This window comes from Babylonia areolata, chromosome 16 (assembly GCF_041734735.1).
Source record: "Babylonia areolata isolate BAREFJ2019XMU chromosome 16, ASM4173473v1, whole genome shotgun sequence".
In the NCBI taxonomy this organism is placed as follows: domain Eukaryota; kingdom Metazoa; phylum Mollusca; class Gastropoda; order Neogastropoda; family Buccinidae; genus Babylonia; species Babylonia areolata.
The window spans coordinates 23,714,538-23,728,315 of record NC_134891.1 but is presented as its reverse complement, the minus strand read 5'-3'; the positions used below and the strand labels follow the sequence as shown (position 1 = coordinate 23,728,315).

The 13,778-nt window shown below is 42.5% G+C and overlaps 1 protein-coding gene, 1 long non-coding RNA gene and 1 other non-coding gene across 4 annotated transcripts in view; 1 reads left to right on the top strand and 2 right to left on the bottom strand.

The window, feature by feature from the left end:
- The window catches only part of LOC143290934 (peroxisomal acyl-coenzyme A oxidase 1-like), a 36,151-nt gene extending 32,333 nt beyond the window's left edge, over positions 1-3,818 (bottom strand). Inside the window, exons 1-2 of one of the 2 annotated variants that reach the window (XM_076600503.1) lie at positions 3,680-3,818; positions 505-631 (exon numbers count right to left, since the gene is read on the bottom strand). In XM_076600503.1, the coding sequence (XP_076456618.1) occupies positions 505-625 (121 nt within the window). In that variant the 5' untranslated portion in view covers positions 626-631; positions 3,680-3,818. Of the gene's footprint in view, positions 1-504; positions 682-3,679 lie in introns of both variants that reach the window. The other variant, XM_076600504.1, reaches the window with a different exon arrangement.
- Positions 3,819-9,679: 5,861 nt separating this feature from the next.
- Positions 9,680-10,894, top strand: LOC143291015 (uncharacterized). The gene is made up of 2 exons (XR_013056464.1): positions 9,680-9,825; positions 10,756-10,894. It is a non-coding gene; the product is annotated as an uncharacterized LOC143291015 (long non-coding RNA).
- Positions 10,895-13,504: 2,610 nt separating this feature from the next.
- On the bottom strand, positions 13,505-13,576 carry Trnae-cuc (transfer RNA glutamic acid (anticodon CUC)). The gene has a single exon. It is a non-coding gene; the product is annotated as a tRNA-Glu (tRNA).
- Positions 13,577-13,778: the final 202 nt, after the last annotated feature.

The window sequence follows — 13,778 nt, the reverse complement described above, 5'->3', positions numbered from 1 at the left end:
ATCCATAAACTGAATGAAAAATTATTCAATGTTTACCAACAAACAAACAAAAAAACACAAAAAATATGGGAACTCCATAACAGCATACACTGCCCTTCAGGTGAGGGTAAATCTTGGGCTAGACTGTCACACAAACCACAAACGCACGCTTATACAGAATTTGGAACATACTTAGATTAAGGCTGAATGACAAAAACACGGAGAGAAGGGGAGAGGGCTGGAGGGGGAAGGGGGAAAGCGAAATAGCTGAGCGGGGTTGGAATAAGAAAGGCAGCTCTGGAATATATCTCAGTCAACTCTGCCTCTCCCTCCATCCTTCTAACATGTTCTTCGATCTTCTCACGATCTCTGTCTACTTTCATTTCCTTAATTAAAGGTACTGGAATCGGTCTCTCGGTGATCAATGTGACCGAACCTTCACTCCAACTGTCAAACTTCACGTTGCAATCTTTTATTTTCGAGCTAAGCAATCAAGTCGATGTCTTTCAGTAATCAAACACTTACGGAGGTAGCGTTTCCTCTTGGTTGTCTCCGCTCCTCCATACATAAAATTGGTCAGTTCTTCTGGGTCAAAGGTTGCATTGCATCGCTCCTTCGCCAAGTCTGGGTTGACACCGGCTGCCATTTTAACCTGCGTGGAAGTGTGTTAGTGTCACGTGACCTAATGGGGTTCTTGTGCACCTGTATTTGAGGACATGATAAACTGATAACAGACCATGATTTTGCATAATACTGTACAGCTCTCTGTTATCATTATCTATATATTTTATATTGTTTATCATCGTCATTTATAATTCCATTTGACAAATCACTTTCCTCTGGAGTGCACAGGATTTTTAGTATCAATGATTCGGTCCTGTCTTTTCCGCAGTCAGTGTATGATAAATTATAAATGGATCTCTTGATCTGTGTCTCTGTTTCTGTCTCTCTGTCTCTGTGTCATTACAGCAGCGCGCGCGCACACACACACACACACACACCGTCACACACACACTAACTTGATGCACTGTGACACACTAAGTACACTACACTACACTATACTACACGTACACTACACTACACTACACTACACTACACCATGCTATGCTACACACACACACACACACACACACACACACACCGACACACACACACACACACACACTTGATACACACACACTGGCACACTACACACGCACACACATGCACACATGCACACACACACACACACACACACACACACACCGGCTGTGGCACACACACACACACACACACACACACACACACCGGCTGTGGCACACACACACACACACACACACACACACACACACCGGCTGTGACACACACACACACACACACACACACACACACACATGCTGCTGCACTCATGACAATGGTGATTCACTCTCACTGACATGCACCTGTGAACACCCCCCCCCCCCTGCACCCCCCCCCCGGCCCCCCCCCCCCCCCCCCCCCATAGCACACACTGACACACATCTGTTGGTACATATGCGCACACGCACGCACAGCACTTATATAGCCCCTCCCCCCCCCCCCCCCCCCCCCCCCCCCCCCCCCCCACACACACACACACACACCTGATTTCCCTGTAATAACACCTCAATTATTACACACCACCATGTGTTTAAACTTTTTTTATTTCTTATAATAGACTATTTTCATTTCCTCAGTGTAAAACGAACACTAACACTTTCCAACATTAATATTCACTAGCATTAATTCCCTCTCTTTCACCCACTGCCTCTCTTCAGTCTTTCCGTCTGATAACACTTCTAGTGAACAGACGTTAAACTGATCGAAGATCTAACACACACACACACACACACACACACACACACACACACACACACACACACACAGCGTGAGTTACTGAATTAGTATATGGGGAATAAGTATTATAACTGATACACCAACCAAAAATTAGCGGCCGGCAAAACTGTCCGATGTTTGGGGGGCCACCATTCACACAATTATACACCGACAACGTTCTGTTTCTTTTAGTTGTATTCTTTTCCAACAATTACGAAGCTGATTTTGGAACATTCTAGGTAGAAGGAAGCTTTCCATCATAATATAGAGTCTGGGGGAGATGTTGTTAGCATGAAGGGGATGCGCAGATCGGAATGCCTCGTACGTGGTGGAAAGGCAGTGATTCAAATATAAAGATGGGTGCAACTCGGACAGCCAAGTGATTAAAAAAAAAAAAAAACACTGGACTTTCAACCTCAGGGTGCCAGGTTCAAATCTCAGTCACCGCACCTGGTGGGCCATAAAGGGTTGAGATTTTTTTCAGTCCCATCCGCAGTCCCCCAGATCAACAGACGTGCAGACCTAGCTGCTAGTGCCTGAACTGTGAACCCCCTTCATGCGTATACAGAAGATTAAATATGCACATTAAAGATCCCATGATCCATGTCAGCTTTCGGCTGGTTATGGGAAAAAAAAGAACATACACAGCATGCGGCAACCTCCACCCCCCCCTCCCCCGCCCTCCTCCCACCCCCTCTTCTACCTCCCCCCCTCCCCTCACCTCCCTAGTCATCACAGTACACGTGAAAGCCCACTCATGCATATAAGTAAACATGGAAGTCCGGCAGCCCACAAACAGATCATGAGATAGATAGATAGATAGACAGATAGATAGACGGGCGTAATAGCCGAATGTTTAAAGCGTTGGACTTTCAATCTGTGGGTCCCGGGTTCGAATCTCGGTGACAGCGCCTGGTGGGTAAAGGGTGGAGTTTTTTCTGATCTCCCAGGTCAACATATGTGCGGACCTGCTAGTGCCTGAACCCCCTTCGTGTGTAAACGCAAGCAAAAGATCAAATACACGCGTTAAAGACCCTGTAATCCATGTCAGCGTTCGGTGGGTTATGGAAACAAGTACATACCCAGCATGCACACCCCCGAAAGCGGAGTATTGCTGCCTACATGGCGGGGTAAAAACGATCATACACGTAAAAGCCCACTCGTGTATATACGAGTGAACGTGGGAGTTGCAGCCCACGAACAAAGAAGAAGAAGAAGAAGATACATACATAGATAGATACAGATACATAGACAGAATTATAAAAAAAAGAAAAAAAAAAAAAAAAAAAGAATATGATAAAAGGGGGTGAAAGAAAGAAGGTAGGAATGCCCGGATCAAAGTAACTGACTGAGAAAACTGAAATCAAGGAATCTGGACAGGAATCAAATGACTGAACTGAATAAGATGAATTGTTGGTTAACTACTTCAATGGTTAATAAATAGAGTAAAACAACAACCCGGCTGGGCCTGTATAAATATATATAATAAAAAGACTAAATATAAATATATATATATATATATATATATATATATATATATATAAACAACCACCAACCAACCAGCTAAACCCGGCAAAGCCAACGTACATGCACACATGCACGTATGCCACTATGGCATTCTATGTGGGAAAGCATTCCTTGCTAAAAGCTCGAACATAAAAAGCACTTGGATGAAAATACATATCTAGGTCAGTATATAATGTCTAACTCGTTTACATTTGTTGTACAAAAAGCATTACCAAGTTTCACTGCAGCAAGTTGTGTCGACTGAATCATAAAACTGAAGAATACGATTAACAAATGATTCATCAAAATAAACTCCGCATAGAGTTCGTCTTTGTATTTAGTAGAAAAACATTACGAATACCTGCAGGGACGTCCGTGAAGAATTCAGTAATACCTGCGATTTTGTGTCACAGTGGGCGACGTCCACGGACTAACTGAATGCGACAACACATTCAGTGGCGTACGTGTCCTAGTTCTCGTTGCAACCTTGATCGTTTTCTGCCGTCAGTGTTTGTGTTCTTGTTAGTGCGTGTGCACTAGAGACGTACGTACGTACACTAAGATCATGTGTCTGTGCGTACGTTAGAGAAACATAAATTATCAGGGTGCTCGACCTCTCTATATTGCTGATAAAGCTTTTTAGGAATTGTTGTGCACTTTTAAAATTAATTAATTAATTTGTTTGTTTCATGACCACCCAACCTAGCTGGTTAATCAATCCACTCGATCGATGTCTGGTTTTACCGTGTTTCCAGCTTTTATTCTCAACTGAGGTAGTTAAACACGATCAGCTCTAGGCCTACTGCAAAAATGGGGTCCAGAAGCATACGCAGTCCCCCAGTTTTACATGTATCATCGACATACTATTACTTCGACAAAGCATGACAAACTGTGTCAGGGTCGATAATAAGAACGGGACAATAAGGGAGCGTGTCGATACTCCCCCGTGTGTGTGTGTGTGTGTGTGTGTGTGTGTGTGTGTGTGTGTGTGCGTGCGCGCGCGTGTGTGGTTGTTGTTGTTGCTGCTGCTGTTGTTGTCTTCTTCTTCTTCTTCAGTTTAGCGTCTTTTAACCATAAGTGTTACTTTGATAAAGATAGGGGGGAAAGATGGTTGCTGGTGAGGGAAAAGTAACTGTTCATGCAGTGAGTAAGTGTGTGTGTGTGTGTGTGTGTGTGTGTGTGTGTGTGTGTGTGTGTGTGTGTGTTAGATAACTTATAATTGTTGAAATTTTGTGTAAAAAATTAGATTATAACATCGGATGAGACGATAAACCGGCGTGGCAGTGTTCTTGTTAGTGCGTGTGCACCAGAGACGTCAGTACGTACGTACACTAAGATCATGTGTCTGTGCGTACGTTAGAGAAATATAAATTATCAGGGAGTCACGTTTACGGCGCTCGACCTCTCTATATTGCTGATAAAGCTTTTTAGAAATTGTTGTGCACTTTCAAAATTAATTAATTAATTTGTTTGTTTCACTGATGACAACCCAACCTAGCTGGTTACTCAATCAACTCCGGATCGTTGTCTGGTTTTACCGAGTTTCCAGCTTTTATTCTCAACTGAGGTCGTTAAACTGGATCAACTCTATTGACAGACCGCGGGATTTTTACTCCCCACTCCACTGGACCTTATGTGGTCTATAGGTGCTAGTCAATTGGTTGAGATGATAAACCGGCGTCAGTGGCCGCGCCGAACCTACGGCAACTGACAAAATTCAGGGTTGTGGGAAAGGTTCACATTGATCATAGTCACGGTAAAACTCACGAACTATTACTAGTACACTTGTAGACAAGAGAGAGAGAGCGGGGAAGTGGGTAGGGGGGATGGAGAGAGGGACTGAGGCGTGATTCGAACCAGCGCGCTTAGATTCTCTCGCTTCCTAGGCAAACGCCTTACCTCTACTGTAGGCCATCACTCCACAAATGATTTCCATGTTCCTACCAGTATGCCTAAATAAAACTGAAAGCAAAAGGAACAAACTTCTGCAGTATTTCTGGGGCGTGTCCTAAAATGTCGATTTGGAGTAAACAATGTCGACTGGATTTCGTAATTTCAACTGATATATTTTCTGCATTTTTCGGCGTCATCATTATGACAGGAAAGTTTGCTGAGGCTGTAAACTCCCTAAGTTTGAATTACTTAGGTTTGTATTCAGTAGAATGCATATAATATATCTCTTCAAAGGAAGAGACAGTACATGTGATGAAGTACTGGAATCAACATTTTTCAATGTTGCAGTTGGCATTGGAGATGTGTGCAAAACAACAAAACAAAAACAAAAAAGTCACATTGTTTATTCAGTGTACCTTTTTTCTTTTTTTGGGAGGGGGGGTGGGGGGGTGGGGGGGGGGCGTCTGTTAGTGTGTTGTTTCATCTTGCATGCTGAAACCATACCACAATGACGTACATGTGACGAGCACTTTGTATATACTCCTTACGATAAGTCTTCAACCAAGTGAAAAGTGTGTATTGTTGAATAACATGCGTGTATGCATTTGCGCACTGTTGTATCACAGATGCATGTATTGTGTTGAAAGTTGTATGTCATACTATGATGTTTAATCAAAAGTGTCAGATGGGGGAGGGATGGGGGACAGGGGTGTGGAGGTGGGGGGCTGAGTGTGTGTGGGGTGTGTGAGTCTGTTTTTGTAGGGGTGGGAGGATGGGGGTAGTATACGGCTCTGTATGTCTGTCTTTAGAACAAAAGATCCTGAAGGAGAAATTACAAACAGGACACGTAAGTGTGAAAACAGCAAAGGTAAAAAAAAAAAAACAACAAAAAACCCCCCAAAAAACATAAATACATTTAAGCAGTGTAACTGAGACAGAAAGCAGACATTCCTTGTCCATCGTTTTTACTTACAAGAGATATGACTGATGAAACATGAAACCCATGACAACCATAACATAATGATAATTATGAGCGCGTTGGGTTACCGTGCTGGTCAGGCATCTGCTTGGCAGATGTGTTGTAGCGTATATGGATTTGACCGAACGCAGTGACGCCTCCATGAGCTACTGATACTGATAATTATGATACACTGCATGATTTCTCATGATTTCACTATTATGATTACATGGCATGTTCATGTTCTGTAAAATATATAATCGCATAGACCATAACATAGATTTGCCTGCAGCACAATTTGTTTCTATAGATAAAAATAAGAAAGAGCACAAAATACTACCTTTCTCTTTAGCAGATATATTTACATAGATATCAATTATGGATCTAAACACTTCCGTACATGTCCATAACATAAATAAACACTCTTCTCAAAAAGAAGCTCCGTTTAGCTTACCCACTACCAACAAACAGCGAAACAAAATACCGTGTCTTAAAGCTATCACCAATGCAGACCCTCAGTGTGTTCATCAATTCCTGTTTATCTTATTATGTTCCATTACGACTGAACCGGTCTCCACTTCTTCTCCAAGTATCTCACTGGCACATAACACCACTAAGTCACATGGATATCACAACTACCAAGTCAAATATGCTCCCATAACAGTTTGCTGTATCGCCATATTGCACACACACACACACACGGAAAATCCTCAACACACAATTAGCCTGTAGATTTGTTCACCATAGAATGACAAATACAACCGTCACCATCTAACCTACAAAATGGGTAGGTCAAGCCTTAAATAACTTTAAGAGTAGCTAACCAAAACATTCTACACAGACACTAAACACACATAATTGTCATATCTAGTTCTTTGAAGCTTAATCATTAAGTAAAGTGTACTTCTAATTCCACAGATGACCAGGTGTATAACACACACACAAACATGGTAGTAAATAAGGGTTCGAACGGCAGGGGGAAACACTCTGAACTGTTGTATGTATGACGTCATTTAATCCCTGGATGTCCCAATTGTTTCCACCATGGGTGAGCAACAGATGCAGGCAGCGGCATTTTCACCAGTCGCACACGATCAAATAAGGTTTGATCAAGTTGTTTTCGTAAATAATTTGGAGTTTATTGATTTACTACTATGATTAGACCTGGATCTAGAACGTCAGTTGACAGATGCATGGACATATTTTATTTAGATCTTTGTGACATATCAGTGTAACAAAAATACAACGTTCGCAATTCAAGTAGATCTAGATCTACTTACATATTTTTGTCAGTTATGTGTTTGAATCTAGGTTTGTAGTGTTGCTTATTATTCACAAAATACATAGTGTTCAGGGTTTTTCATAGTCATAATCATATACCCAGAGCACAAAGCACGGCAATACCAAATAATTTTCATTTAACGCCAACGGGAACAAACAACTTGACGGAATCATCACGCAGTGGGAATAGAATGTCTTCAGTACACAAAACTATCACAGAAATATGAAGTTGCTTACTGCAACCCAAACCCGACATTTGACTTTTTAAAGTCGAACTTTGGCAACAATACTGATCATGGAAGTTCATTCATAACCCAAGTGACTAATCTTCGAAACGAAAGAACAATGAGGGTACAAAACAACAGCAAAGAGAAGTGACTCTCCATTTCAAAGGCACACAACTTCATGTTACTGCTGCCTATGCTACCAATTCAGTCAGCACACAGGTTAATGAAATGTACTAGGGAACAAATCCAGACACTTCCTCAGAAAAGGAGTTCCGGCATTGTCTTAAGTTATACCCATCATTAATTGACAAGTGCCTGCATCAAAAATGGCAGAAGAGATGTACAAACACAAATCACAAATTAGCTTTTATTCAAGACTGGCATAGCCTTCATACGTTTGAATATGCTTCACTGAATATACAGACAATACAGAACAAATACAAAGTAGCCTCGATGGATTTTCGAATCTAAATGAACGAATTACAATGAGGACAGGAGAGTAAACCATTAAACAGCAGAAAATAGAAGTGACTTCATTTCTAAGGTACATAACTTCAAATCAGTGCCAAAAGGCTACGCCAGGCTTGAATAAAAGCTCATTTGTGATGAAGTTACACATTTTCTCTGTCATTGTTGCTGTGTGTACATGTCAAATTGTGGGTTTATGGACAAATCCGGAGCTTCCTTTTTGAGGAAGTGTCTGGGCTTGTTCCCATGTACCTTTCATTTACCTGTGTGCTAGCTGAACTGGCGCTGCGACTTTGGGAAGGAAGTCACACCGGATCTTCTACCCAGAGGAGATGATTAAGTATTACCCAGTTCTCCTTTGCAGGTTGCACTAGAAAACCAAATTAAATTGTTCTGGTCTGCTGATCGCCGCCAAGAGAGGACAAATAATATAGTCATTGTACAGCTGAAAGCAAGTGGCAACTCATTCTCAAGGATGGATATTGGTCAACATCCCAGTCGGCCCAGTAAAAAAAAACAACTGCAAGCTATGACAAGACCAAAGTAGAACACAAACTCATACCAATTTTTTTTTAGTCACAACCCAGACTTTTTTTTAACGTAGATCTAAACCCACAACATCACAGTTTCTTTCACTTGAGATCATGACACAAGGGAAGTGATTAATCTCATAACACACTTTACCAGCATGGTGTGTGTGTGTGTGTGTGTGTGTGTGTGTCAGGAAGGACACTATAGAGAAGGTAACCAAGAACCAGATCTTCACGTGGCCCAGTCGATGGAACTGGCTGATCGATGAGAACGTAAAGGTGTGTGTGTGCGTGCTTGTGTGTGTTACAACTGAATGAAAAACAACACATCGGTAACTTGAAAACACACGCACGCACATTCTCATACACACACGCTCGCGCGCGCGCGCGCTCGCGCACATACGCACACACACCAATGTGCGTATGCGTGTAGTTGTTTTTTTTTTTCAAGTGACAACAACATAACAACAACTTACGAGTGCGCGCGCGCGCGCACACACACACACACACACACACACACGTGCGTGTGAGTTGTCGGTATGTGTGTGTGTGATTTTTGCGACTGATACCAGGTTTATTGACGTATATATTTTACTATGGTGAATGTGATGTTTTTCAGTATTTTGCTGTGATTTGGGCCAATGTGAATGCAGACTGTGGTATTGCCTGTGCTGATATTGTGTCAGTTATTCTCAAATTTGTATTAAAAAAAATATATATTTTAAAGTGTGGTGAGCTCCATCTGGGACGTGGGTACTGCGCTATATATGCCTGCATTATTATTATTATTATTATCATCATCATTATCATTGTCATCATTATTGATCAATTGTAACATTTTAGACATGTACAATTATTTCAACCTGCAACTGATTGTCAGTGACAGCTGTGACATGACCATCTGGGTAGAAAGCAAACCTAAGCACAATTGCTGATTCAAGGGGCATAATTATGAGCAAAAGTTATCGTTAATTACTGAATGAATGATACAGATGTATGAGGCCATGGCGGGCAAAAGGCCTCTGTCCCCCCTCGTCCCTGGAAAGGTGCCAAAGTCTGTTGATATGCGTAAGAAAGACAAAAATGGGAGGAAACTGGACGTCATATTGCCGCCTATACCCGACATTCCAGCTCAGTCTACTCTCCCAATGTAAGTCCGTTAGCGATTAGCGACAGAGGCTTGATAATGAGGACTCTCTCTCTCTCTCTCTCTCTCTCTCTGATTATATATGTATATGTATGTATATTTGTATATATATATATATATATATGTGTGTGTGTGTGTGTGTGTGTGTCTTCACCTCCTAATTTCTGTTTGAATGTCTGTCTCTCTCCGTGTCTCAGCCTCTTTCTCCCTCCTTCCACTCTCTCTCTCTTTAATGTTCTCTCGTTCTGACCCCCACACTGACTCTCCCCCCCTCTACAGGCAAAGCTTTTCAAAATAGTTGTAGCGTGTAATTCTTCTTGTAATTCATTGCTGTCTGTTGTCAGTCATCTGTCTATGGCCTATGCTTCTGTCTGTTCATGCTTCTCTGTTCAGTTCCAGTTTCTCAGCCGGGGAGGCGGAACTGCGTTCGGACAAATCCATATACGCTACACCACATCTGCTAGGCAGATGCCTGACTAGCAGTGTAACATAATGCCGCGGTAGTCCAGGCCTTAACTGCATGCCTATAATAATTATTGTTATGTTCCTCAGTATGAGAGTGGATTCCATCTTCATGATTTTGCCAGAGGATACCTGGATAGCACTCATGTTGCCATGGGTTCTTTTTCAGTGCACAGGGTGTGTGCTGCATACAGGACCCGGGCGCGGTTTGTCGTCTCACGTGAATGACTAGACGCTCAGTTTGATTTTCCACTGAGTCATACTCGGGAGCCGAAAGGGCGAGGCTGGGGGGATTCGAACCCAGACCTTCACGGACACTGTGTTGGTTGATAAGCGTCTTAGCCATTCTGTGATCTTCCTCCTTAAAAGGGGCACCATGGGGGATTCGAACCCTTGAACTTCTGCTTACTAGGCAGACTGACGCTCTAACAAACTGAGCTATGGCTCTTCGATCTTTTCTTCACGTTACAGCACCACCAACGGCTGGTACGGGTTCAAGCCCAAGTTGAACGGACGCAGTGTGGTCAGTGACCGACAGAAGTGGTGCAGAGTGACCGTGGGTCAACACAACCTGTGCACTCTGTTGGGGCTACCCGAAATCTTGGACTAACCACCCACAGAGGCAAAATATCTATATCACTACTCACATGTGTGCCAGCCCTGTCTTCAGTTGACCATTTGACATTCACATCCTGAGGTGGATCGTGTGTGTGTGTGTGTGTTCGACATTTCGGTGTGTGCCACTTGGTACGAACAATGTTTCTTGTCCGCTGTGAACACTTTTTGATAAACATTTATGTCCCCAGATATATACTTTTTAAGTCTGGATGCTATATTAATTATACAAAAGATATATCTTCACAAATGTTTACAAACAATGAATATATACACGTATTATTCACTTGAATAAACATTATTTTCGTACATTTGCTGCATGTGTGTATGTGAAAGTCACAAGATCACAAGATCACACCAACAAAGGGGCCATAATTATGTGGCATGGCTTGAAAACAAAACAAAAGAGCCCAACTAAATACATGTATGGGTTACGCAAAGCCTGAAAAAATAACAAAATCAGACACAAGTACAGTCACATTCATGCACGCAAACTTAGGACACCCCTCTGATTTTTTTTTCTCCAGATGAAAAACAAAAACAAAACAAAACAAAAACAAAACAAAACAAAACCATCACCACTACCACACACACACACAAATACACACACACACAAGAAGAAAAAAAAGGCATATCACACGTCCAACGCGCAGGATAAAGAACACAACACAGTAACTCGGCACGGCCACCCGGGATCCAGTGCAAATTTGGTTTCAATATTACATTTTCTTCTCAAAAGCTGATATTTAAAAAATAAATAAAGGGTGGGGTAAACGAGGGAAAGGTTCGGAGGTAAAGGAGATGGGTACATATACTGGATATAGGTATAGACACGGGTCTCAGTCACTCTCGTCGCTCTCGCCACACCAGCAAGATTACCTGGAGTCACTTACAGAAGTCTAGAAAGCAATGACACAACTTGAAACCTTCACCTATCTCTTGACGTTTGCTGAAGTCGTTGGGGCACCAGCGAAGACTTCCGCAGTCACCACCACCAGTCGATCTCCTCCACCTGTCTCTGGGATTCCACCATGCAGGTTCATGCTTGTCCTTTCTTTTAACAAGGAAGGTGGCAGAATGGTTAAGACGCTCAGCTGCCAATGAAGAGAGTCTGTGAGGATGTGAGTTCGAATCCCGCGGCTCTCGCCTTTTCTACCGCGTTTGACTGGAAAATCAAATAGAGCATCCAGTCCTTCGGATGAGACGATAAACCGAGGCCCCATATGCAGCATGCACTTGGCGCACTGAAAAAGAACCCATGGCAATGAGAGTGCTGTCTTCTGGCAAAGTTCTGTAGAAGAAAACCACCGTCTGATATAAGTATACAGACATATAAGCATGCACTCGAGGCCTGACTTAGCGCGTTAATTTGGGTTATGCTGATGGTCAGGCATCTGCCTAGCTAATGTGATGTGACGTATATGGATTTGTCCATACGCAGTGACGCCTCCTTCGGAGACAGAAACTGAAACGAAAACTATTGGATAATGTCTTCCCACCACTTCCGAGTCCAAATTGTCATTGTCAACTGAGCAACTTCTATTTAAACAGATGAACATCTATGTCAGTTCGTGACACGAAACAAAGGAAGCCGGTGACTTTGCACACAATGACACACATACTAGCACACACACCCGAAGGCAGCTCACAGTGAAAGATTTTATATTGCATGGTAATCGTGTCCAACGATGGCCATCAGAAGAGCCGAAGGGAGGCAACTGCTGTACCGACTATCTGGGCTAGAATTTGCCGTGAAACACATCATCGCACTGGCCTGGCGAGCTCACTTCATCGCGCACTCAAACCGTCATTCTATACGAGGCGCCATCTCGCAGTAGGGTAGAATTAGATTGTCGTGGCGATTGTCTCGCCCATGTTGCCACATTTCCACTCTCTCAGTCGGCTAAAATGACACCGGGTGCCGTGAGTCGGCGTTGCCATGGTCTCCTGATCTAGCCACCAAGGCTGCTGGACTAAGAGACAGTGCAATACTGACTCTGTTTTTGTTTCAGTTGAGAGTCACATCATAGTCCTTCACAAAAGATTAAGCTGTAAATCAATTTCCATTGCAGCCAGTGGAGACGGCTGACTGAAACCTTTGACCATACAGCTTTCACTATGATGACTTTGCTGTTGGCCCAACTGTAATTTGAACTTTAAAAGATATACTAAACAACCGAAAATAGCGTGAACAATATTACACTGCATGGTAAAAAGTCCTTGAGTCTGAGTTGCGGCCGGGGGGTCGGTGGGGGAGGTGGAATGAGGACTAAAGGGACTGACTTAATTTTTAGCGGGTTTCTCTCTCTTCAGTGCTTGCTCGCTCTATGTACTCTGTACACGTGCATTTGTGTGCACGAATAAACACATACAAGCCTAGGTTTTCCGATAATAGACATTTATAACCTAAAAAAAAATACTTTTTTTTTTTTTTTTTTTTTTTTTACAAAAGTTCTGATACATGCACCTTACACACATTTGTTATATACATCACCTATACTCTTACGAGAAAGTGTCCATGAATCGCAGTCGAATAAAAATCAATAGGCAACATAACGTTTCATGTCGAGGACTGAATGCAGAAAAGAAAGCGGAAAAAAATAAATTCCCAAGCGGGGAATCGAACCCCGGCCGTCGCGGTGAGAGCGCGAAATCCTAACCACTAGACCACTTGGGACTTACACGTAGGTGGAAAACATAATTATATATTCTAATTCATTTGAACACGTTTCCACGACTAAAACCTGAGAAAAACTTTCATTGAAAAATAGTTTCAACATCAAATAACACTCCAAAGCGCAGCAAGAAAGTTTGTTTCGTTTTTCTAAACAGCAACATCTGAAAGTGAAAGCTACTGACAGGTAATTAATCTCATTTCT